The sequence below is a fragment of the Sceloporus occidentalis genome, unplaced genomic scaffold, assembly GCF_023333645.1.
Source record: "Sceloporus occidentalis isolate IW3139 unplaced genomic scaffold, rSceOcc1.0.p SCAF_3, whole genome shotgun sequence".
In the NCBI taxonomy this organism is placed as follows: domain Eukaryota; kingdom Metazoa; phylum Chordata; class Lepidosauria; order Squamata; family Phrynosomatidae; genus Sceloporus; species Sceloporus occidentalis.
In genome coordinates this window covers 138,211,178-138,234,531 of record NW_028316983.1, presented here as the reverse complement: position 1 = coordinate 138,234,531, position 23,354 = coordinate 138,211,178, and the positions used below count along the sequence as shown (strand labels likewise).

The 23,354-nt window shown below is 40.3% G+C and overlaps 1 protein-coding gene across 1 annotated transcript in view; it reads left to right on the top strand.

Annotated features, from left to right (window-relative positions):
• LOC149316874 (gamma-aminobutyric acid type B receptor subunit 2-like) overlaps positions 1 to 21,933 on the top strand; it is a 360,242-nt gene extending 338,309 nt beyond the window's left edge. Inside the window, exons 15-19 of the mRNA XM_089516428.1 lie at positions 1,742 to 1,966; positions 3,612 to 3,791; positions 10,390 to 10,519; positions 17,941 to 18,058; positions 18,666 to 21,933. Of these exons, the coding sequence (XP_089372554.1) occupies positions 1,742 to 1,966; positions 3,612 to 3,791; positions 10,390 to 10,519; positions 17,941 to 18,058; positions 18,666 to 18,831 (819 nt within the window). The 3' untranslated portion in view covers positions 18,832 to 21,933. The remainder of the gene's footprint in view (positions 1 to 1,741; positions 1,967 to 3,611; positions 3,792 to 10,389; positions 10,520 to 17,940; positions 18,059 to 18,665) is intronic.
• The last annotated feature ends 1,421 nt before the right edge of the window (positions 21,934 to 23,354 follow it).

Here is a 23,354-nt window from a genome sequence, read left to right as displayed (position 1 = left end):
ATTCAATTAAAACTTCATTAGGCACAATCTAAAAAATATATAATTTTAAACCCCATTGATTTCAAAGGGAAATTTAAGTCCCATTGATTTCAGTGGGGGAGTTAAAAGTATGGAATCGGTGAAAATTAAATGTATTTATCTTTGTCTGGCTAATGTCCCTTTTTGTTGTTTGTTTTGTTTTGTTTTCTTTTTTTGCCTTTGCCAACATATGAAGGGGTGCTGAAATGTTCTCAGCTCAACCAAGAATGGAATGACCTAGAGCTATGAAACGTACATGGTATTATTTCACATATTCACCCTGAGGTTGGATGCACTTGGCACATTGTTTCTCATGTTTCTTTAACCCTCCCCCCCCCCCAAAAAAAAAAAAAATCTGATGTCTGGTCACTGAAGTATTGCTCTGTTGCTGGAAACATTTGAAATTTTCCTTCCTTTCAAACTCTTGTTTAAGGGTTCGACGCAGGAAATACAGTGGTCCCTTTGTATACACGGGGGCTCCATTCCGGACCCCCCTGCATATGCAGAAAAACGCAGGCCCTCAAGTCCTATTGATTCCAATGGTGGCCTGCTCCTGTGTGTAGTGCCATGTGCGAGTGTCATTTTGTCCCCCTGGGCTTGCTGTCTGCATGAGCTCAAGCCTGTGTATGGCAAGCCCATGTAAGGTGTAGGCATACTGTAGTCAGATGGAGCCACATCTGGAGGGGGGGATGATCTCTGCCCTCAAACCCCAGATTATTCAAAACATCCATCATCTTGCCAGCCCTTTGAGCAGGTTCATTGTCCTACAAAAAGAGAATGCCCTTCCTTTGCTGTTTTTCTGTCATTGACTCCTTTAATCAGCTCAGCAAGTTAGAGTAGTATTCTACATTAACTGTTTGGTCCTTTGGGATACCTTCCTTATCCCCCATGATCTTTCCTGCTGACGTTTCCCTTTTGAATTTTTTCAATTGTGGAGAACCTGAGTGTTGCCATTGCAAGGACTGTTGTTTGGTCTCCAGATTATAGTGATGTAACCAAGTTTCATTATCAGCAGTGAGTCATTCCAAAACATTATCACTACATTGCCCAAAATGCTGCAAAATCAGATTGGATGTATCCACTGGATTTTGCTTCTGGTCAGCATTCAGACATTTCAACACCCAAATGGCTGACAGCTTCTGCATAGCCAACTACTCATGAATTAGAACCCCAATGTGTTTCTAGTATATTTCTATTGTTGTTTTAGCTGAGATTTACCAGTCTGCCAAAATCAGGTCATGAACATGCTCAACAAATTCAGGAGCTGACACTGTGAAAGTTCTCTCACACTTTGCTGCATCTTTGGCCTCAGAATCATCATGCTGAAAGTTGGCAGACCATGTCTTTACAATTGAGTATGAGGGGCACTTGTCATTCAGTGTTTGCATCATGGACTTCCTCTGGAGTGCTCTTCTGCAAGAAAAGGAACTTCATGATGGCCCAGAGTTTAGTACTTGAAAATTCCACACTTTTTGTTGACATTGTCCAGTCAATGATTTGAAAAAAATCAGTAGAACAATAATCTTTCAAGCTGGTACTCTTTCATGCTACAGTGACAAAATTACACTCAGATTTTGGGAACCCGAGAACTTGTCAGCACCCCCTCATATAACTGAATAAGGCATAAGCTGCTATAAACAGGGCATTTTGATGTTTAATGCTTAAAAATCTAACTTGGCTTACTGTGTTACAATAATTACTTTATTTTATTTTCCCATTTCAGCTGTTTGGTTGCTTTTTGGCTTGGGAAACGCGAAATGTGAGCATTCCAGCTCTGAACGATAGTAAATACATTGGCATGAGTGTTTATAATGTAGGCATCATGTGCATCATTGGAGCTGCTGTTTCCTTTCTCACACGAGACCAGCCCAACGTACAGTTCTGCATTGTGGCACTCGTCATTATATTCTGTAGCACAATCACACTCTGCTTAGTCTTTGTACCTAAGGTAAGCATATTCATTTGCAATGGATCTTATTATTTGCATTTCATTTCTGTAGAACAATTAAGCTTACTTCTGCAAGAACCCACTGGCAAATTCTTCTGCAGAAGTCTCACTGAAATGGGTAGGAACCTCAGAAAAATATGGTTGGGATTGTATTCCTGGGACTAAAATCCAGTGTTAGTCCTATTTAGAATATTGAAATCAATAGGTTTTAAATTAGTTCAGTGAGTCTACTGTAGTTACAGCTAATAGCTGCTTTTTAGACCATGCTTCATAATGTGTAAGAATAAGTTGAGAGCCAGTTTGGCGTAATTACTAGAGTGTTGGACTAAGATTGGAAAGACTTGGGCCCAAATCCCTTCTCAGTAATGCATGCTGCAGGGTGATCTTGAACTAGTCACAATGTAACCTCTATCACAAGTTTGTTTTGAGCATAAAAGATTTTTTTGTGTGAGAGGGAAGCATGTATGAGCTCCCTAAAGAAAAGGCACAATATAAAATATATGTGGTGGGAATTTATACATTTTTATCTGTAAGTTATCCTCAAGGATAGTTCCCCTGACTATTTTGAATTGACAAGGAATTAGTTTTCACTGGGCCCGAACAGATAGGCCAAAGTAAAGCTGCTTCAGGTAACTTTAGAGATATGCTGTTTAAATGATACATGCATCTTAAGAGGCCAGAAGCTGTGCCAAAGCTGCACTTAGGACTGGAGTGTGGGTTTGACACAGCTTCTGTCTTCTTAGGACATATGCATCATTTAAACAGCACACTTCCAAAGAGACCCAAAGCAGCTTTATTTTGGCCTGTCTCTTTGGGTCCACTGTGACTATAAAACTGTATCGAGGCAGTACAAATTCATAGCGGAAGTGAGGAACCAATAACTGGCAGGTTCTCTTTAAAAAGAATCCTACTGCATAGAAAACTAGATGTTAGATAAATATTTCTAGCCTGTTATTATCCCTAACTTGCTTGTTTTTTGATGTGGAGGGTTCTTATTTCCATAGAGGACCAATCAGTCATGTAAATCTCCACCTACAATCTTCAGTGATGCAGCTCAGGAAGACATAGAGTTCTGGATATATGCCCAGTCATGACTTCCTATAAAGTCCATCCACTAGTGGGTTGAAATCTTAATTGGTGTTGCAGTGCGAAGTGTTTTTCCAGCATTGCCCCAGTAATGTCAGAAGTCTGTTATCACATTAGAGGAGGCTGTGATTGGAGGTGTCACCCTGATATGGGAATGAGACATATCACCAGCTCCTTGCGCCTGATCTCATGCTTCTGGTGCAAAGGGATCTTGTAGCACCTTTGAGACTAACAGTCATCTCAAAGGTAATATAAGATCTCTTTGTATGCTGATTGTCCAGATTAACATGGCTATGTCTTTTGATTTAAGCTTCTGATATTAGCCAAGTTGCAAATTAAAAAGTCTGTGCTAATTGGGAGGAGAAGAACAAATGGTAAGTAATATTAGCTCATGCGTATATAAAAACTGGTTAGCTATTGCTTGAGACTTTGCCTCAAAATCTGGCATTTCACACTGAACCTCATGTTCTATAATTGTTTGAATTTTTTTTTTGGCAGAGAGCACAAAAGCAAATTGAAATAACCTTCAGATTTTTCTCTCTGCTTTCAAAATTTTCAGTTAATCACTCTGAGAACAAATCCAGATGCTGCCACTCGGAACAGAGGGCTCCACACTCACAATCAGAAGAAAGATGACTCAAAAACATCGACATCTGTCACCAGTGTCAACCAGGCCAGCACATCTAGGTTAGAAGGACTACAATCAGAAAACCACCAGCTGAGAATGAAAATAACAGAGGTATTACTAACAGCATGCCCTGTGCACATTGTCTACTTTCTCGGTTTATACAGCCTTGAAACCCAGGCTCCAAGCAAATGTGACATGGGAGATCCATGATTGGATTTCCTGAAGTTTAACTTAAAAGCAGCTTGGAGCAATGGTGATGACTAGAGAGAGCCTGGAAAACTACTTGACGAAAGTGATTAAGTATGTGCCTTATGACGCCATAAATGGTTGCTAGTAGTGCTGCCTTTCATTTAATTTGGTTGGATAACCTGTTCGATTGTGTGCTCCCCCTCCTTGTGTAGAGAGGTCTCTTAAAAAGTAAGAAAATGGCCTAAAATTTAGTGGGGCTGGGGAGAATTCTTTCAAGATGCTTCACAAAAGCAAGAGTCAAAACAGGAGAAAGTAACACATGAACAGCCCTCAGTACACACACACACAAATCATTATGTTATTTTGTCATACCTTTGTTACCCCCAAAGTAAAGCGTTACAGGTAATGATGTTACATGTAGCATGGTTTTTAGAAACTCTGTAAAATTTAGGGATTTCGTCTTTCTAAATTGTCTGTCTAAAATGCTTCTAGCCTCAACAAGGGAGTCAAATGTTGGCTGGTATCATATGGTGGCCTATGCAGGCATAAGTCAGTCTAACACCTGTGTATATCTCTTCCATCTGCACTGCAGAAATAATCCAGGTTGACACCACTTTAACTTCCATGGCTCAGTGCTGTGGAATTCTGGGAATTATGGTTTTCGGCGACACTTGGCTTTTTCTGTCAGAGAGCTCTGGTGCCATAACAAACTACATAACAAACGGTCAACTGAAATGTAGTTCCTCATGCAGGACTCGACATTATGTTGGACCATGCAGGATTGTGGGTGAAATATATTTGCAGCTTCACAGCACTTTTTTTAAAAAATTGATTTCATTATACTTGCACCCAGTTTTAATATTAATAATTCATTTATATCCTGCCTTTCCCCCCCAACACTGGGACTCAAGATACTAAAACAGATGTAAAATAAAACGCTTACAGACCATCAGTAAAATGTATATAAAAGTCATCTTAAAGTACAATTAAACAAGACGTAGAATCAAACCATTTAAAAAACCTATTAAAAGCAAGTTTAATAATAATAATAAGTTAACAGTCTGCAAAACAGCACAAAGTTAGATGCCCATAGTAGTCATTGGCAGAAGGAGAGCAAGGTGGGAGCCGTCCCAGCATCTCTAGGGAGATAGTTTAGAAGATGAGAGCAACATGCAAGACCTTCTCCCTTGTTCTCACTAAACATGTCTGGGAAGGCAGTGGAGCTGAGAGAAGGACCTCTCCTAAAGATCTTAGACATGGGCAGATTCATATAGAGAAAGACAATCCTTCAGATAGTTTTCTACATGGGCGCATCTAAACTGGCAGCTGGTAGCTCTTGTAAATGACTGTTTATATTTCAAGGGATATAGCACTTTTAAAAACGCATGCTGCTATGTTCTTTCAAAACTAGTAGTCATAGCTATTTTTTAACATTTTAGTTATCCAAGCTTTATTTATTGTTATGAGTAACAGGTTTCATAGGCAACTCCCCCTGTCGTTTCACCTCCCTGTGTCTTTTTTTAAAAATTGTGATTGTTCTTATTTAAATACTAATGAGGGAATCATTTAACAATTATTTTTAAATATTAGCTAAAAAGTCTTTTAGTGCAACTTTAGAAACTGATTTGAATGTTAAACAGGCTCCTGTAATGGCCCCAATGAGAAAGACAATAGCAATGGTCAAATGGAATGGTAAATTAGAATTATTGAGAATGGATTATTGTTCTTGAACACTGAACTTGCATCAGCCTCATCTGGTTCCTCCTGCCAGAACAAGCAGCTAAACTGAACAGAAATTAGTAATGAATCAAAAACTTGTGCTTACATACGTACCTGGACCTTGACTTGTTTGTCCCTAAGCAAACCAGGAACTGTTTCTTTTCAGACTCTGCTTTGTTAGAGGGAAAAGAAAGCTAGGAGTCTGGGCACAGATGCAGAAGGAATCTTTTTTCTTTCTCGTTATTTTTACCAGGAGTCCAAGTGTGGATTAAGACTAAACTCTTGCATCTTTATTATTTTGGCCCCACATACTGGAGGGCAAAGTCATGTGGGATCATTGCACTAAATTAACTCAGCAGTGAGGACAGAATCTTGTCTTTCCCAGTAGACTCAGGCAAAAGCAAACTGCTGCAGTGTCACGTAACTTAGGCGTTGTCCCTCATTAATAACTTTTGCCACCTTGACCAAACAGTAGTGATGTTGGCCACACATCCCAGTTTTTATCTTTGAAATGTTGGAGGGTATGATAAAGATAACTCGATCCGTGGCAAATCTAAATGAATTACATGCAGTGCTTCCAAACCCTGAGCTTAGTATATCATTTTCCTACCTCACCAGACAAGGCAAAGCACTGAAAGCAGCCATTGTTCACATTGCTAGATAAATAAAAGTAAAGGCAGCATGCACTCCTTTCTTTCTTTCTTTCTTTCTTTGGTTTGGTTTTATGAAATGCACTTCCTTAATTCTTTCCACCTTCATGGAGTGGCAAATTGGGAGGGAAGGGGAAGCATTTCGCAAAAGTAGGCTTATAAATTTATAATTACTGTTTCAGTAATACTTAAAATTGTTGTTATAACCCAGTGTAGTTAATTTCCTATTTGAACACAGGATGCTATTTAATGTTAGCCCTTTTTTCAATGAGGCCTGTTTTATAACTGGAACCACTATCACTTCAAAATTACCTCATATTGAGGTAGAAATTAAGGAATTTTAGATTCCAGTGTTATTAAATCTCTCCCTTGAAACTCTATAGTTCAAATGCCAATAATTAGCTAGATTGCATCGTGGCTGTGTGAGAATATGGTGCTTCAGGGGGGAAATTTTAGGGTGATTTCATCTGGGTTTTACTGGCATCCCTCTGCTAGGAGCTTCAGGGTTTGATGTACAATCATTTGGTGTATCTCATAGAAGAAATATAATCCTTTGAGGTTTGCCTTGGCCCTTTCATCTCTGATTAGAATGTGCATTTTTTAATTAGACCTGCTATCTTTCAAAGTATGTGATTGCTTTATTATGTGAAAAAGATATCTCCTTTATTTGTCCCATGCAGAAGTCAGCTATTTTGGCAATGCAGGTGCTAGGTTTTTAGGGGGAGTAAGCTGCTTTCATGTGTTGAGCCTTATCTCTGGGAAGATGGATAGGGAAGACTTTTGCTGCTATTCTTCGACACTGCTGTCACCATAATGTAGACAAGGGCAAATGAGACCACCCTTTTAGCATCTTTACTGGGAGCTCACTTGTTCATCTTTTCCCTATCTTCACCAGGAACAATCTCCACAGAGAACTTTACCTTTCTTGGTGAAGAGTAGGGACAATATTGCTTCCCAGGTCATGGGGCCTAATGAGACTTGTGGTTCCGTTTCATTCTGCAACTCATTTTCACCTGATCAAGGCTGATCTATACTTCCACATGAACTACTGGGGGCCCTGTTAAAATTGCCCCCTACTGACTCACAAAATTCAAAGTTGGGTTTCACTGTTAAAAGGCTGTATCCTAAGTGCAGGGCCAATCACATATTCAAGATGAACCCATTTTTGGACAGACCAGCCACCCCACCTCCCCCACACCCCAAAGACTTCCTCTTCTGATCCCTGTACCCTCCAACAATCCTTCTATTCCATTTTCTGAAGTTTAAAAAATGGCTCAGAGAAGGGAACATAACCATTTGCAGAGGATGGATGGCAAGAGTGAGTGGAAATTGTAGCTGAAAATTCTAGGGTTTGAAAGATCCATGATCTCTGGTCCTAAGATATCTGTGTGGAAATGACAGGCAGCACTTGTAAATTTTACTTTTTGGATTACAGCATCCAGAATCCCCCAGCCAGCATGGCTACAGTATATTCTGTGAGTTATTCTGCAATGGAGTTTAAATTTTATGCTTCTAAATATCCACATGACCAAGACAGGTGTAGTCTTTGACCGCACTGAAATTTCTCTAACTGAACTAAAGCAGAGACAACATCTATACAAAATGTTGGTCTATGACTCCAACACCATCACTTTTCTTCCTGCTGTATGATTTTTAAACATGTTGGACCTGATGAAGAAGCCAGTGGAGCTTTGAAATCTTGCATGATGTGTATTGTGTATTTTGACGGAATCCATACTTTGTGGATTTTGGATTTGGTTTTATTTTGCTGTATCACTGGCACAGTTACCCTGGATATGTTTTCTGGGAGTTATAGTAAAACAAAAAGAAAGTAACATTTCAAACGTCTACAAGCTGTGGAAGGAGAGAGACGCTACAATGCAATGATTTTCTGTAGAACAGAGCTGATATTTTCCTTGGGAGTCAATTCATTAAACAATTTTAAAAACAGATGTTGATTATATAGGCTGTGTGTTGAAGAATTTCAAATCACAGAACATCATTATATTCTATTCCATCTTATTTTTCTATTCTATTCTGTTCTGTTCTCTTTGAGAGAGTGGAATTAACCCAGCTACCTCCCTATTTTAAGTCTGGACAGTTATGAAGAGAACATCGAATATTGCAGATCTGATCAGCGAAGTTTCTGCGCCTTTAAAATTTAAACAGAATTGTGACATGTTTTTCACAAGAAGCAGCATTTGAGGAAAATGTACAGAAGCATCACAGATATGAAAGAATCTGCCAGTGCCCTAGGCAGATTTCTCAGAGCAGGATAAAAGAGAGTACAGAGAAGTCCATGGTGATGTCATTTTCTTTTGAAGACTTGACTCAAAGTGTGACTATGTTTAAAATGAAAATACCATACCTGTTTATTCTGGGTTTATGCAGGATTTTCAAATAAAGAGATTTGTATATGGGCAGAAGCACCTAAGTATCTGTAGCAGCTAGCAGTTCTAACAGATGCTCTCACACACACACACACACACCAAGAGGGTTTTTTTTTTCACTCTCATCAGCTAACTCACCTTGGTGACTTGTTTCATCTTTTCTGGTGCTAGAATTTTACTCTTGTTGCATGAAAAGAAAATGACCAGAACTGTAGAGGAAAAGTACTAGGAAAAGGTTCTCCACTGGGTCCTGTAGCAGTTGTCAGAAAATGAAGCTGTATACTGTACAATGATCCAAAGTAGCACTTTCCTCCAAAATTGGAAAGAAGTAAGGCCTAATCTGGAGGCATGCAATCTGCTAAGATTATTACGCGAGGCTCTTAAAGTACAATTACCTTTGGTGATGTGTATTGCACAGTGTCACCTCTGACACATAGCTGCTGTGTCTCCAAATCATAGTTGTGTCCCTTTTCATTGTAGGGGAAACCCCTCAATAAGCTCCCAATCACACTGCAGTCCCATTAGTTCTCAAGTGCAAAACATTGCTGCCATGGCATTTCCAATATTGGCAGTCACATGCTGTCAGTGTCCCCTCCTCTCCCCCTGTTTCCCTCCCCATTGCCATTCCCAAGCAGACTGATTGCCTTTATTACTGATGTTTGTATAGATTACCATTTTGAGTTTTTATAGTGTATTGTATTGCATTGTATGTATTGATTTTAGTAGTCTGTAACCCCACTTCGATCCTTTGGGAGAGGCGGGGAAACACAATATTATTATTATTATTATTATTATTATTATTATTATTATACTGTTCCTTTTCTTTTTTTCCCCTAACTTAAATTGCATTAGCATAACTCCGAAATTGTGTTAAAATGTTAAAAATAAAAAACCAAAAGGCATACCTAATAGTACTAGATCACTGGATAGGGCAGGGAAGCAGGGTACAGGGGGAGTGCAGAAGAGAGTACAGTACAATGGTAGAAACAGCTCCAGTTACTCTATTGCACAGAGGTGTGATAATGGCAGCTCTGAAACCAGTAAGCAAGAATGGGGCTTAATCAGCGGTTCCCAAATCTGGGTCCTAGATATAGTTGACCTTAAATTACCATGGCATTGAACCATGTCAGTGAAAGTGGGATCAAACTGGATTATTTCTGCAGTACGGATGCAGCCTCAGTGGATCTTTGTATTTGTGGTGCATGCATGGGATCCAGGGCAATTCTTTCCAGTTGCATGTCTGCGTGTACTATGCAAACATAATGCAGAAGGCCAGCATGCCTGCAAATGGGAATTTAACACCTTCGTTTTTTGTGGGGTTTTCAGGCTATGTGGCTGTATTCTAGAAGAATTTATTCCTGATGTTTCACCTGCATCTTTCTTTGCATATGCACCTTTATGCATGTTTAGGAGTAAACACCATGCATACATGTGCATTGAGATGACTTTTCTCCTTTAAGAGGCTGCAAGAATGGGTATCCAGTGCTCTAATACACTTGTAAAACACTTCCCTTTTTTCTGTGGAATAATATCAATAATACGGTCAATATTTAGGTTAGAAGAGGAATTTAAAAGATTGTAAAGGGGGAAGAAAATATTATTACTAAGTAAGGATTAAGCAGAAAGTTTTTAATGGGGGGAAGAGGGAGAAGGAAGGAGATTGTTGTTGTATGTTTATATGTAGGTTTATGTCTGTCTCTATATTTATGTGTTAAATTTTGACTAAAGATTATTTTAACAAAAATGCTCTTCTTTGAACAGCTGGACAAAGCTTTAGAAGAAGTCACTATGCAGCTGCAGGATACACCTGAGAAGACAACATATATTAAGCAGAATCACTATCAGGAGCTCAATGATATTCTCAGTATACGCAACTTCACAGAAAACAAAGGTACAGAATTAAAAGACTCAGCAAAGATTTTAATTTATCAAAGGCATGCCAGTGTGAAAGGGTCAAAAAGGAGTCATTGCTTTAATGTGCATAATACTATTTTGCTATGCAAGAAACCCATGAAGGTGTCTCTAATGGGTAGAACACCATGCTCATGGTCACATATATGAAAGCTAGAAACCAATAAGAACAGTCTTTCTTAAATCTTAATTTCATCTCTGTGTCATACCCAGAATTTAGTCTACCTTCTACCCACATTTTTGTCCCAGTGATCTTTTCTAAATGTTAGTTTCCAGAGATTCTGGTACACAATTGCCCACAGCCTTCTCTTGCTGCATGCCAGGATCTGTGAACTGGGTAAGTCGATAAGAGGGACAGAACATGTGGTTTGGCAGGAGAAGTGGGATAGGAGAAAGCATTTCACCTCTCCTAAAACAAACAGGAATCTATATTTGGAAGAAAGCCAGGAACACCTCCTGAGCAACCTTCTTTGCAAAGCAGGTTAGGTTAGTAGGAAAATGGGGATAGAGTCATACTTACAAATCTAACATGGATGGTCTTCTGCCATTGGGGGGGAGGGTATTCTGTTCACTCACATTTTGGCTGGGCCCCTGCCCTCCTCACATCCAGATACTTTATATCCATTCAACACCATGATAGGATCAAGCTATTGAGGATTTGCTATGCAGCAATCATCCGTTCTTATAATTCTTACTACTATTGACTTTCACTTGCAGTGGAAAGCAGGATGGTGCATTTACCCATCCCACCTTTACTTGGCATCGCTTCTGGTCTTATCAGTGGATCTCACCAAAATTGTTTTGTTTTCCTTCTTAACTTATTCTCTTGACCTGTTTTTGACTCAAAGAGCAAATGAAAAAGAATTTTTAAGTTTGTGTCTGGCTTACTCAGACATTTTTAAAGGAGTAATCAGTGACACGAGCCTTTGTAAAATTACTTTGAATATGTATTAAAATAGACAATGCCACTGTAAATAGTCTTCAGGGGGAAAAATAGGTCTTTGATTTTAATACAAGGTTGTCCCAGATAAAGAAGCCCTGAAGTATTTTGATCAGAATTCTGGCATGCAGGCAAACACATCCCTGTCAAACGTATCACAAATCGGTCACTATGGTTCCAGCCAGAATGTGAAGAAATAGAAACTCACAGGCCAGAATCTTGCCAGTAACATGCACAAGTGCCAGAGCGGCTCATCTGGATGAGCATGGCTTTTTGGAGAGAGCACAAGGTGCCGTTCTTTAGCCCTTTGGGCAACATCCAAAACTTCTCCCTGTACACAACTGTCAAATTCAAAGAGGGGCCGTTGCTGCTTAGCAATGGAGATGGGAAGAACGTGGAATACAGACAATGTAGCTCCAAGAGGAAGAGACAGGAAGCTACAGTCCATCTATGAGCACACTCAAATTTTCATCCCTTCTGAGCTGTGGTGGTTCTTTCTCATCCGACTTGTCTCCTTGGTCCTTTCCGTCCCCACTGACAGTTGGAGGGGGATGTCTAGGCAGAAAGGGCTAGGGAATGGCCCCTTGTGCCCCATTAAAAATAAGAGAGATGAGGGGGAAGGAACAGAATGCTTCACCTGTTTGAATACAATACCTTGGCCAGAGTGTCATTCAAAAATATTAGAAAATATTCCAGGTAAGTTACTTCAGAATCTGGATACTCCTGAGATAAAGGTGCTGTGTGGCGAAATGTGCATTTAATTCCTAAAGTGTCATCTGAGGAAGCAAGACCATCATGATGTGTATGTCTGTGCCTTCAAGTTGCCTGTCAGCTTATGGTGACTCCATTAACTTTGTAGGGTTTTCTTGGGCAAGTAGCACTCAGAAGTGATTTTGCCAGTTCCTTCCTTCCTATTGCCTGCAATACTTGGTATTCTTTGACAGTCCTAATACTAAAGGTTGACCCTGTTCAACTTCCAAGAACAGACAGGCTCTGGTGCCTTTGGGTTATTTAGGCCTATAGCCCACCACCACATTGTTTGTTGTGTGTTTTCAAGTTTTTTACGACTTACGGTGACCCTAAGGCCAACCTATCATGGGTTTTTCTTGGAAAGATTTGTTCAGAGGAGGTTTGCCATTGCCTTCCCCTCAAGCTGAGAGAGTGTGCCTTGCCCAAGGTCACTCAATGGGTTTACATGGCCAAGCTGGAAATCGAACCCTGGTCTGCAGAGTCACAGTTCAACACTCAAACCATTATGCCACACTGGCTCTTCCATTTAATACATTCATCTTCTAATTAGATGTGTGCTTTAAGTGGAGCTGGCTGGTGTGGGGGGAAATACCTTGCTATGTAATACCTTCAGTAAATCCTATACCTCTTGCATACTGTCGACTGAGGGATCAGGAGGTACCCTGAACAGTTCAAGAAGCAGTGCTATCTGGCTGCCAAAGGTGTTACTTGCAGCCCTTTAGGAGCAGCAGAGACATGTAACTGAGTAGTGTTTGGCACAAAAGCAGGGTTTCAGTGCCTATTTCTAAATTAGAAAATTCTCAGTCTTGAATAATTCAGTTGTGTTTTTTTCCCCTTTCTTTCTTACCAGAAAGGACGAGGGGGGAAATAAACAGAAATGAATTGTTTACTTGTAGGTGCTTTGCTTTCAGGTCATAGACTTTTTGAGGATGCCTAAGAATGCATGTGCACATGCCTGAAACTCCTGAGTTGTGCAGACCGAGAACATGGTAGAGCTCTGTTTTTGGCATTCCCTCCATCTCTGTCTCCCAGGTAATGCCAAGCCACTGAAAAGCAAGAAAGTGGGAGAGGAGGCACAGTGACATTCCATGGAGGAACTTTTGTCCTTTTCTATGCAGCAACAGTCTTGGGTCTCTTTGATTCCTGGCATCCCACAAACCTAAGTATTTGTCATATTGAACACAGCTGGGGGGAGGGGTCAGAAATGGAATGGGAGCCTTCTGTACCTCCTTCATGATGCTATGCACCAGTTGGTCTGGAAGAAGTGGTAAGTTTTTTGGATGCCAAGCTTTCCTGCACCTTTGGCATGCTGCTGGAGGGGAGTGGTATGTAAGTCCAGGAATTGTCATTGTTGATGACACTGAAATCAAGGATAAGGGCATTTTTAACCATCACCCCCCCCCCCCAAAAAAAACTATTAAAAAAAGAAGCCTTCTGTATAAAAACAACTCATAGTCTGCACACATATACATTTTGCCTTCCACTCCCTCTCTTACTATGAGCCTGTCAGGCCATGGAAGAAGGCAGCGCTTCTGCCTCCTATTCTCCCCTCCTGCTCCATAGGATTATTCACAGGCAGGCAGCAACTCCTAACCTACTGCTGTTTCCTGGAGTGGTTCTGTCTCTTAGCAATAACAATAGCAATAGCAACTATAGTGGGTCTTTGTTATCCACTTGGGTTTGGTTCAAGGATCCCCCATGGATAACAAAATCTGTGGATGCTCAAGCCGCATTAAATATAATGGCATAGAAAAATGATGTCCTTTATATAACATGGAAAATCAAGGTTTGCTATTTTGTATTTATAGTTTGAATATTTTCAAGCCATGGATGCTTGAATCCGTGGCTAAAAAAATCTCTGGATAAGGAGGGCTGACTGTACATTTCTATACTGCCTCCTTGGAGGTCTTTAAGCAGAGGCTGGATGGCCATCTGTCGGGGATGTTTTGTTTGCGAGTTCTGGCATGGCAGGGGGTTGGACTGGATGGCCTTTGTGGTCTCTTTCACCTCTATGATTCTATGATTCTAATCTGTAAGCCAATTGCCTCCAAGAAGCTGGGTACTCATTTTACTGATCCACAAAAGGATGGAAGGCTGAGTGGACCTTGGAGCCCTGCCTGGGATTGACCTCACAACCTTGTGGTTGCAGTACTGGCATTTAACTATTGCATTACCAGGGCTCCCTTAGGTGGGTTTTTGCACTGCTGCATGCAAGAAACTGGATTTCTCTCCATCCCTTTACAGTGCAGTTGCTTGATGGAAGGGGTACAGAACAGAAGTGGCAACACTCCTGCCCAAATTTTTACCAAGGAAGGCCACTCTGTTCAGATCACCAATCGTCTTGAAAAAAATACTATGGGATTCTGGGATTTGTTGTTTTGTGAGATATGTAGCCTTCTGTCAGAGCTCTGGTGCCTCAACAAACTATAAATCCCATGATTCCATAGAAGGGAGCCATGACAGTTGAAGCAATGTCAAACTACATTAATTTTGCAGTGTGGCAGCAGCCTAGGTTTCATCTCCTGATCAGCTTCCCAAGCCTACTTTAACAGCCAGCAGCCACACTGAGCAAGAGAAGTCTGTTCTGCTGGCAATCTGTGTGCAGAAGGATAACTTTTCTGATCCCTTCCCACCAGCAAGCTCCAGTACAAAAAGGAGTTGTAGCAGTTCTGCAGATTGCTGGTGTGAAGGGATTAAAAACATACCTTGACATATACCTTGATCACCAGCAAAACAGACGTCCATTGCCCAACGCAGCTGCTGGCGGTTGAGGTAGATTGAGAGAGGCATTTGTGATTGTGGCAATAGTGCAATTAGGGATCTGTAACTATAAATTAAAGATCTGTACTGGCAATGTAGGGAGCCAGCCATTAATGCCTGGATGTTGTGGAAGAACATGATTGGTTATTCACCTCATTTGATATTATGAGGTTTTCAAACTGTAAATCCATTTAATGCCATTAAGAATTGCAAATCCATATTTATTTGCTTTTTCATGTTTTTACCGTTCTGGTACTTGGCATTTTATATACGAACACAGATATAAGAAACTGAACAAAATGAAAATGTCATACAATATATTATTTGACTTAATAATCCAGTTACTGTATATATTCGTGTACATGTCGACCTCATGTATAAATCAAGGGAAGGTTTTAGGGTGAAAATCATGGATTTTGATATGATCCATGGATAAGTTGAGGGTAGAATTTAGGGGACAGAAGATTTTAACATCGGGTTGGAGGTGGAGAGAAAAGATGCCTTTGGTCATCAGAGGAAATGCAAAGAGGAGGAGGATGAGAATAAAAGGTTTTAAGATTGGGATGGAAGTGGAGGGATAAAGGGGTAGCTGGGATTGCCAAGGGAAATGCGAAGAGGAAGAGTAGGAGGATGCAAAAAGGCTTTAAGATCTTCTGTGGCTTTAAGGGTTTTTTGTGGGTTTTTCAGGTTAGAAGGCTGTGTTCTAGAAGACTTTATTCCTGATGTTTCGCCAGCTGTGGCTGGCATCTTCAGAGAACTCTTCTAGAACATGGCCTCATAGCCCAAAAACCCCACAAAAAACTATGTATGGCAGCCGTGAAAGCCTTTGGCTTCATGCTTTAAGGTCAGGTTGGAAATGGAGGGTGAAAGGGTAGCTGGGATCGACAAGGGAAATGCAAAGAGGAGAAGGAGGATGATGCAAAAGGGCACTTCAATAACTTTTTAAGAGAAAAAATTAGGTTGGGAGATTTTAGTACTTTTTACTAATTTCTAATTGGAGGAACATAATTCTTTTTATTTTGTAAGCCATCATAAGTTCCAATGTTGGGGAGGTGGGGAGGCAGGGTGTAATTGAAGTAATTGAAAACAAAAGCTCTGAATTCTACTGCTAAAGCAGATGGGTGTCAGGCTCCCAATTGCCACCCCCCCAAACAACAAGAGGCTGTGCTTCTAAGAGTAACAGCTTTATTGAAAGGTAAAGGTATAGGCAACAGAAGTGACTTCTTTGTCAGGAATGAAGATACATAGTTACAGATGGGTTATATAGTCCTATGAGCAGACCCACCCTCATAAAGCAATAAAGATAATTAATTGGATCAGTCTTTCCCGCGCAGTGAGGAATCTCCACCCCGATGACGTAGTGTCCTCTCGTCCGGGCTCTCTGGCCTGTTCTCAAAACAATTAAGTTCTCACCAAGCGTTATCTCCTCCTTGCACCTGTGACCTTGAAACCCAGACATCTCTTACTACTGAACTAATTATTATAAAATCTTAACAACCTATGAGTATATGTAAGAATGGTTATACATCCCATCACCCACAACCCAACATACATGACAGCATATAAAGCATAACCTAACAACATACATTAACATCATGAACATATTAATATAACAGCCTATAAGTAGTAGCATTAACTCCTAAGGTTAAACTCACCCCTCCCAACACAAGAGCAGTCTCTGCCTGGCTGGGTAACTCCCTAACATTGTAACATTCCAATCCTAATAAGCAAGCACAGAAGCTAGCCATCTATCTATCACCTTCTAGTACATTCTAACTAACCAATATATATCAAACCCATTATATCCTTAATCAACTAATATCTAAACAAAACCCTAAACTAATAATCCCTCTGACAGAACCCCCAAATGAATATATAAATGACAAATGAATATATGAATGCAGGGGAGTTCTGACAATGGGACTGAATCAAAGCAACTTTTAACAAGTCCCATTCATTCAATAGGTTTCCTCTAGTTGGGACTAACAGGTGGATTTAGACCATAAATCACAAGCTCAAATTTCTTCATTTCCCTCCTTTATTATTATTAGAAACCTTATCAGTAGATATTATTGCCTTGCACTGTCATTAACGTCAGGAATAAGGGGAGCTCTACTGAACAGCAGAGGTATAATGCACACACAGCAAATTGGTGCACCATTTCTCAATAAAGTGAGGAAGAGTGATTTCTAGATGTGAACAAGTTAGCTCAAGCAACTATTTTAAGTCAAAAAACCAAATTTATTTTCAGAATTTTGGTTCTTAACATAGAGACAGTACAAATAGTAAAGAGATAAATACCCCACCCATTCCAATCCTCAAACATAGTCTTTGGCCTACCAGTTGTTGGCCTATGACTTCCATCAACCACAGCCAATGTGGCTTGTAGGCAATTTATAGTCCAAAAAAAATTGGGAGGGCCAAAAGCTTCCCCACCCCTTTCTTAGCAACATGGCCTTGTTCATTAGTTCTGTTAGGCCTAACATAATGATGAGAAGGAAGGATGTTAGCGGTAATTTGTGTTTGCCAAATGCTGAGTGAAAGTAGGTACTAAGGGACAGGGAGACTCTGTGACTGACACAGCTTGGGCAGTAATATGAATATGGATTCTGGAGATCGAAACAGGTATAGATCTAAAAAGAAAGAACGGATTAAAAATCAGAGTATAAACTAGGATAGGCAACTTGGTGTCCTCTAGATTTCTGGGCTACACCTCCCAGAATCCCTGGCAACTGACCACGTTGGTTGACTTATGTGAGTTGCAGCCCAAAACCACATTGAAGGACCCATATTGCTCACCCTGGCACAGACTATAATTATATCTGGCTTCAGGATAAGGAAACTCAAAAAGCTTCCCTTGTTGATTACTTGCAAGCAGTTAGGAAAAATGCCTTCCGCAGACTTCCCTCAGGCTTCTCAGCTTTTAGTCACAATTGTTCTCCTTTATGTAGATGGCGAAAAGGCTGTATTGAAAAACCACCTGGATCAAAACCCACAAGCACAGTGGAATACAACAGAGCCCTCTAGAACAAACAAAGACTTTATAGAAGATATCAACTCCCCAGAACAGTAAGTACCATGCTTCTTTCTACTGCCTGTCCACAAGAACAAAGGGAGTTTTAAATTTGGGATACATGCTCCTGAACAACATTTTAGCATTTTCATTTAAATCAACATACTGTTTACATGCAAAAGATCCTATAAGACTCAAACTAGCAGCTGTCAGTATGCTCTTGGACTTTCTAAGCACATTTTTAATTACTTGAACACATACATATTTATGGTAAGTGACTGCAAAAAACAAATCTTGATTTGGGATCTTGCTAACACTGCCCTATCCATCTCTAGAGTTCTAATTTTGAAGCACGATGTTGCTTCTTGGCACATTATGTATACTGCTTTGCCCCAGTATTAATGCCTCTGACCTTACTGCACCCTTGGGTGGCCAGCAGGTAAATACATCTTGGCTCTGAAAATGACCGAAAGAAGAGAAAATCAAAGTGGAGGAACGGAGCCTGTACAGGAATTCATCTGGAAAGATATTTGTCAGGGGCTGCAGCCCTTGGCACTCACTAAATCTATTTGTGATTGTCAGCAGGCAAATACACAGATTGGCGAAGGACACTTTGTCAACATCCAAGCTAAATTTCCTTCCTGTTTCTCTCTCTCTCTGCAGCATACAGCGCCGACTCTCCTTACAGCTGCCCATTCTTCACCATGCCTATTTGCCATCGATAGGAGGGGTTGATGCCAGTTGTGCTAGTCCATGTGTCAGCCCCAGTGCCAGTCCGCGGCACAGACATGTGCCACCATCTTTTCGTGTGATGGTTTCTGGCCTGTAGGAGGATATTCAGAGCTTCCTGGACTGCTTTTGGTACTTAATGGCTGGACTGAACGTCTTGTATTGAACTCTTGCCTTCTACATACTCCTTACTCTTATCACAGAGGAACTAGTGTTATAAGGCCATTGTCAAGGGAGGACCAGCTCCACTGCTGTGGGAAAGCATGCAAACTGGAGATGGTTACCCAAAGGTTGAGCTGTAGCCTTACTTGTGGACGTTTTATTTCTTTACAAAGAAAGTCACCAAACCATGTTTCTTCCCAAATTTCTCCTGGAGGCAAGGTGGCTGGAGAGATAAACTTGACAAAGAACAAAGAAGAAGAATCCCACTCAAGTGTCACTAAGCTTTGTATAGCTTCTGAATATGTGGAATCATGTGCAAAAAAGAAAAGAAAAAGGAAGAAATCCCATCAGCAGAGAGCTCTAAACAGAAATTGATACACTTTTCTTGCAGGGGTTGCATTCAGATGGTTGGGCTGACCTTCATTTTTGGGACTGCATTCATAGGGGGAGAATCCTTTCTTGGGTGTCATTCAGATGATTTCATCCCAATTCCTTTTCTCTTAAGACATGCTTGAGATAGAGGATGTTTTAAAGAGGAAGCAGGTCTAGAGGCAAAATTTCAGAGTGAATGGCCAGATGGAGCGTGAAGGAACTTGTTTTTTGCAGGCGCGCCTTCCTCTTGCTAAGATACAGGTTTTAGCAGGGGCCCAGGATGATACACAGAAAATGGGGGCTGACAGTGCTCAAGGCTAAAGATGGGTACTGAAGTCTTAATGTTATGATTAATTATGGCCCCTCCCCCAAGTTTGTTTGATTTAAACCACAACATAATTACACTACAGTTAATTTAACACAGGATGGGTGGGGATGGGGAGCATAGACACCACACTTCACTGCTGCAGAGGCATCAACAGTATATACACAACCTTTGCTTCATATCTTTGCGTGTATGACAGTGGTAATTGAAAATAAGCTGGTCTGATTCATGTTTGTCTGTATGGAGGGAAAAATCTTTTTATTTTTTGAACTGAAAAATGAAAGGTGGAAAGTGGTCTAATCTTTTTTTGAAGAAGAAAAAAACCCACAAGACTATTTTTACCTACTTCTTTTCCCACTTTGATTTGCTGCCCAAGAAATTAGAATTTAATCTTCCTAGGCAAATGAATTGGTATTGGAGAGTAATGAGCTCATACAAAATGTTCAAGTGGTTCTATAACTTATCAATAAGGTCTGAGCCAAGCATGTGCTACTTGTGTGCTAGTAATTCTGCGCATGCCTAAGGGAACTAAAAATGTTGTGCATGCATGATCCAAAGAGGGGCACCCATACTTTGTACAACTACCTGGCACAGAGAATTTCAGTAACCATACTTCACTCTGGGCATCTCTGGGCCATGTCGAGAGATGCCACATCATATGAAATTTCTCTGTGCTGCGTAGTGTTAGGCCAGTTTGCTCACAGCCCCAAACTGTGCATTCAAGCACAATAGGACAGCTGAATTCCCCCCATCCCCCTTTCCCTTACTACATTACAGGATTTCAGTGCAAACCTCTGCGACTATGCTTCTGAACGGCTGGTATTCACACATGACATACTACCCAATGAAAAGCACTGATCTATGAGAAGGCTCCCCAACACACAATCTGCCTGTGAATTGTGTGAGCTGGGCTTGCACAGGCAGGAATGTACACACGTACACTCTGGCCCATTCCCACAGCATTCTACAATTAAGGGGCAGAAACCATAGAAAAAGCATATAAGCAAATGTCAGAACCTGGCAGTGGCATGGAGACAGGGAAAATATTTTCCCTCCAAGAGTTGTACATTCATCCAATTCTGTTCAGTTATTGGGTTGGGGGGGTTGCTATCATTAGACAAAAAAGCCCTATAAGCCCAGAAATCACAGTGGAAAAAGAGAAACAGAATTACTTCTCTCATACAGCTTTCACCCTCCTTAAATACCATGGGCTGCTATCTCCAGCGTTGGCCACTCTTAAATCGTGGCCAATTTGGAATGCAGGATTGTTAAACTTTGGCAATACTGGCTGCCTTTCTAAAATCTTGTATTAAATAAAGCTTGTGAAATAAGGCGTGGTGGCAATGGGGTGACATTTACCACTGCACCGTCCTCTGTCACCCAACAGGAAAGAATCGTCTGTTCCACCTGTGTCCCCAGTGCAGCATTTGGTATCTGCATGAAAAGCGAAGGACTAGCTGAGTCACTGCTGATGTCCCTGATCCCACTTTCTTTGATTATATTGCTAATAAATCTTAGTCCACTGGGGGCATCACAGAATGTGTCCCTGAACACATATCACTGAGGGGTCATGGAGGCACCTGGAAGTGTCAGGATGACACTAAGTTTACCATGCAGGAAGTAGAACACATTACTCTGAGCACTAACCACCGAAGGTGTTGTCTGGTGTGTGTGGGTGAGGATGTGTGTGGGTGTGCGTGTATGTGTGCGTTGACAGTATTCTCTTAATTTATTAATAAACTTCATCAGGACTTTATTTAATACAAATAAATATTACTTTTCAAAAAAGGACAATAATACTGTATATAATGTATACACAAAAACATTTCTGTAGAAAATATTATTCCGACATAGCAGGAAACAAAAACAAAAAAAGTTCAAAAGTATTGGACTGTTGGCGGTGAGTGTGTGTCTGTAACTCTTTGTGAATACTGACTGTGTGCTGTTTCTTAGGTTTAAATCATGCAGTACATTCTTTGTCTCAAATGCAACTGTAGTTTCTCCCACAACATTTTTTTTAAAAATTCCTGCAGAAAATAAGACCCACAAAGTGACTATAGCTATTTAATGTTTCTGTTTTTTTTTATACTGCAGCAAAAATGTACTGTAAACAATTATGAGGAGGCTGTGCCCCAGTGGCATTTTCCAACCAAGTTAGTGCACAAAAGCTTTAACCTAGACTGGAATTGTCAGAATTATTTTTTAAAAAAAGCAAGAGAAGGAGAAAAAGAAAGTACCTGGAGAATTTCTTGTATACCCCTTATACTGCATGAAAATCAATTTTTAATAAATTGTTGCAAAAAATCTGTTTTATTAATAAAATAGAGAAAACCTAATTAACTACTACTTGGTGGGTCTCTCTCTCTCTCTCTCATAGCTAGCCTTGCAAAACTGTATCCACTAATTTCTTCCATCTGAGGAGCAGGAGGAACTTCAAGCACTATTTGATAAGGAACTTTCTACCTCCACTGCCATTTTTCAGACTAGCTATTGAATACACACCAGCACAAATGGACACAGGTTGGATAAAATAAGAAATGCTGTAGCTGTTGAGTGGAGCTGTCTGATGGATTCTCTTTACACTATAGAAACAATGCAGTTAATGCTCATGTGAGTCTTGGAACACCCCTCAAATAATGCTTCATCTGGCACTGATGGTAGAGCTTCAAATGTCTTGTCACAACTGAAAATTATCTTGTACATGGAGAGAAAGAGTTGGGGGGGAGGGAGATCTCGGCACTTTTTCAGCTTTAGAGGGCTGGTCTAATTATATTGTTATCTTTGTTTTAATATCTGATACAAGAAATTTCACTGCATATGAAGGGCTTTTGCTGTAGCAGTCCCTTGGTTGTAGAAATCCTTTCCATGGAAAGTTAGGCTGGCTCTATCCTTACTGAGCTTCCTTTGGCTGGCATCTGAGATTGTTTTAATTGTTTGGCTTTTAAAAACTTTTTTTAAAAAATCAGTTAAATCTGATTTAAAAGAAAATGTTCATCTATTGTACAACACATTTGAATACCTGGAGGGCTGAGAGGTGACTTTAGAAATATTTTAAAAATATCTAAGTAAAATACAGTACAGAATTGTGCACTGTAAGAGTCAGAAAGCAAACATGTTCAGACAATGGGCATAAATTATAATATTGATGAAATAATTAAAAGACTGGTATAATCCCCAATGGGTTTTTTTAAAATGTATCTTTGCACATTGCTTTGTTCTTTGACAGAATTAGTCTGTAACCCCACTTCAATCCACCGGGAGAGGCAGGGAAACATAAATAAATTTTATTATTATTATTATTTATTAAAATTACACTGCAATAATCAATAGCTGTAATGAAATAAAAAGCTTACCGACAAGGGCCTTGGTGACACACGTCCTCATCTGCATCGCAGACACATTTATCACACCCAACCAGACCCTTACGGAAACTAAGATGTGAATATGAAATTGTATTGACTGAGTACATGGATCTCGCATAGTAGTGTATATGAATCTTCTCAAGACCAGCAGGGTCCCCCTCTCTCCGCCAATATGCTGGTACCATATGTATCCATTGGTGACAACTGTTTTCTTTCTTTCCTGGAAACCTGTCATGGACTAGCAGTCAATAGCTTGCAGACTAGCACTGGCCACAGACCACACACTTCCACCTCTCTTAAATCTGAATTTGAAAATGTCTTGCATTTCACCATGCTTTCCATAATAACACTGAGGTTAGGTTATTTCATAAATACTACCCTATACAGGACTTTATAACTCCC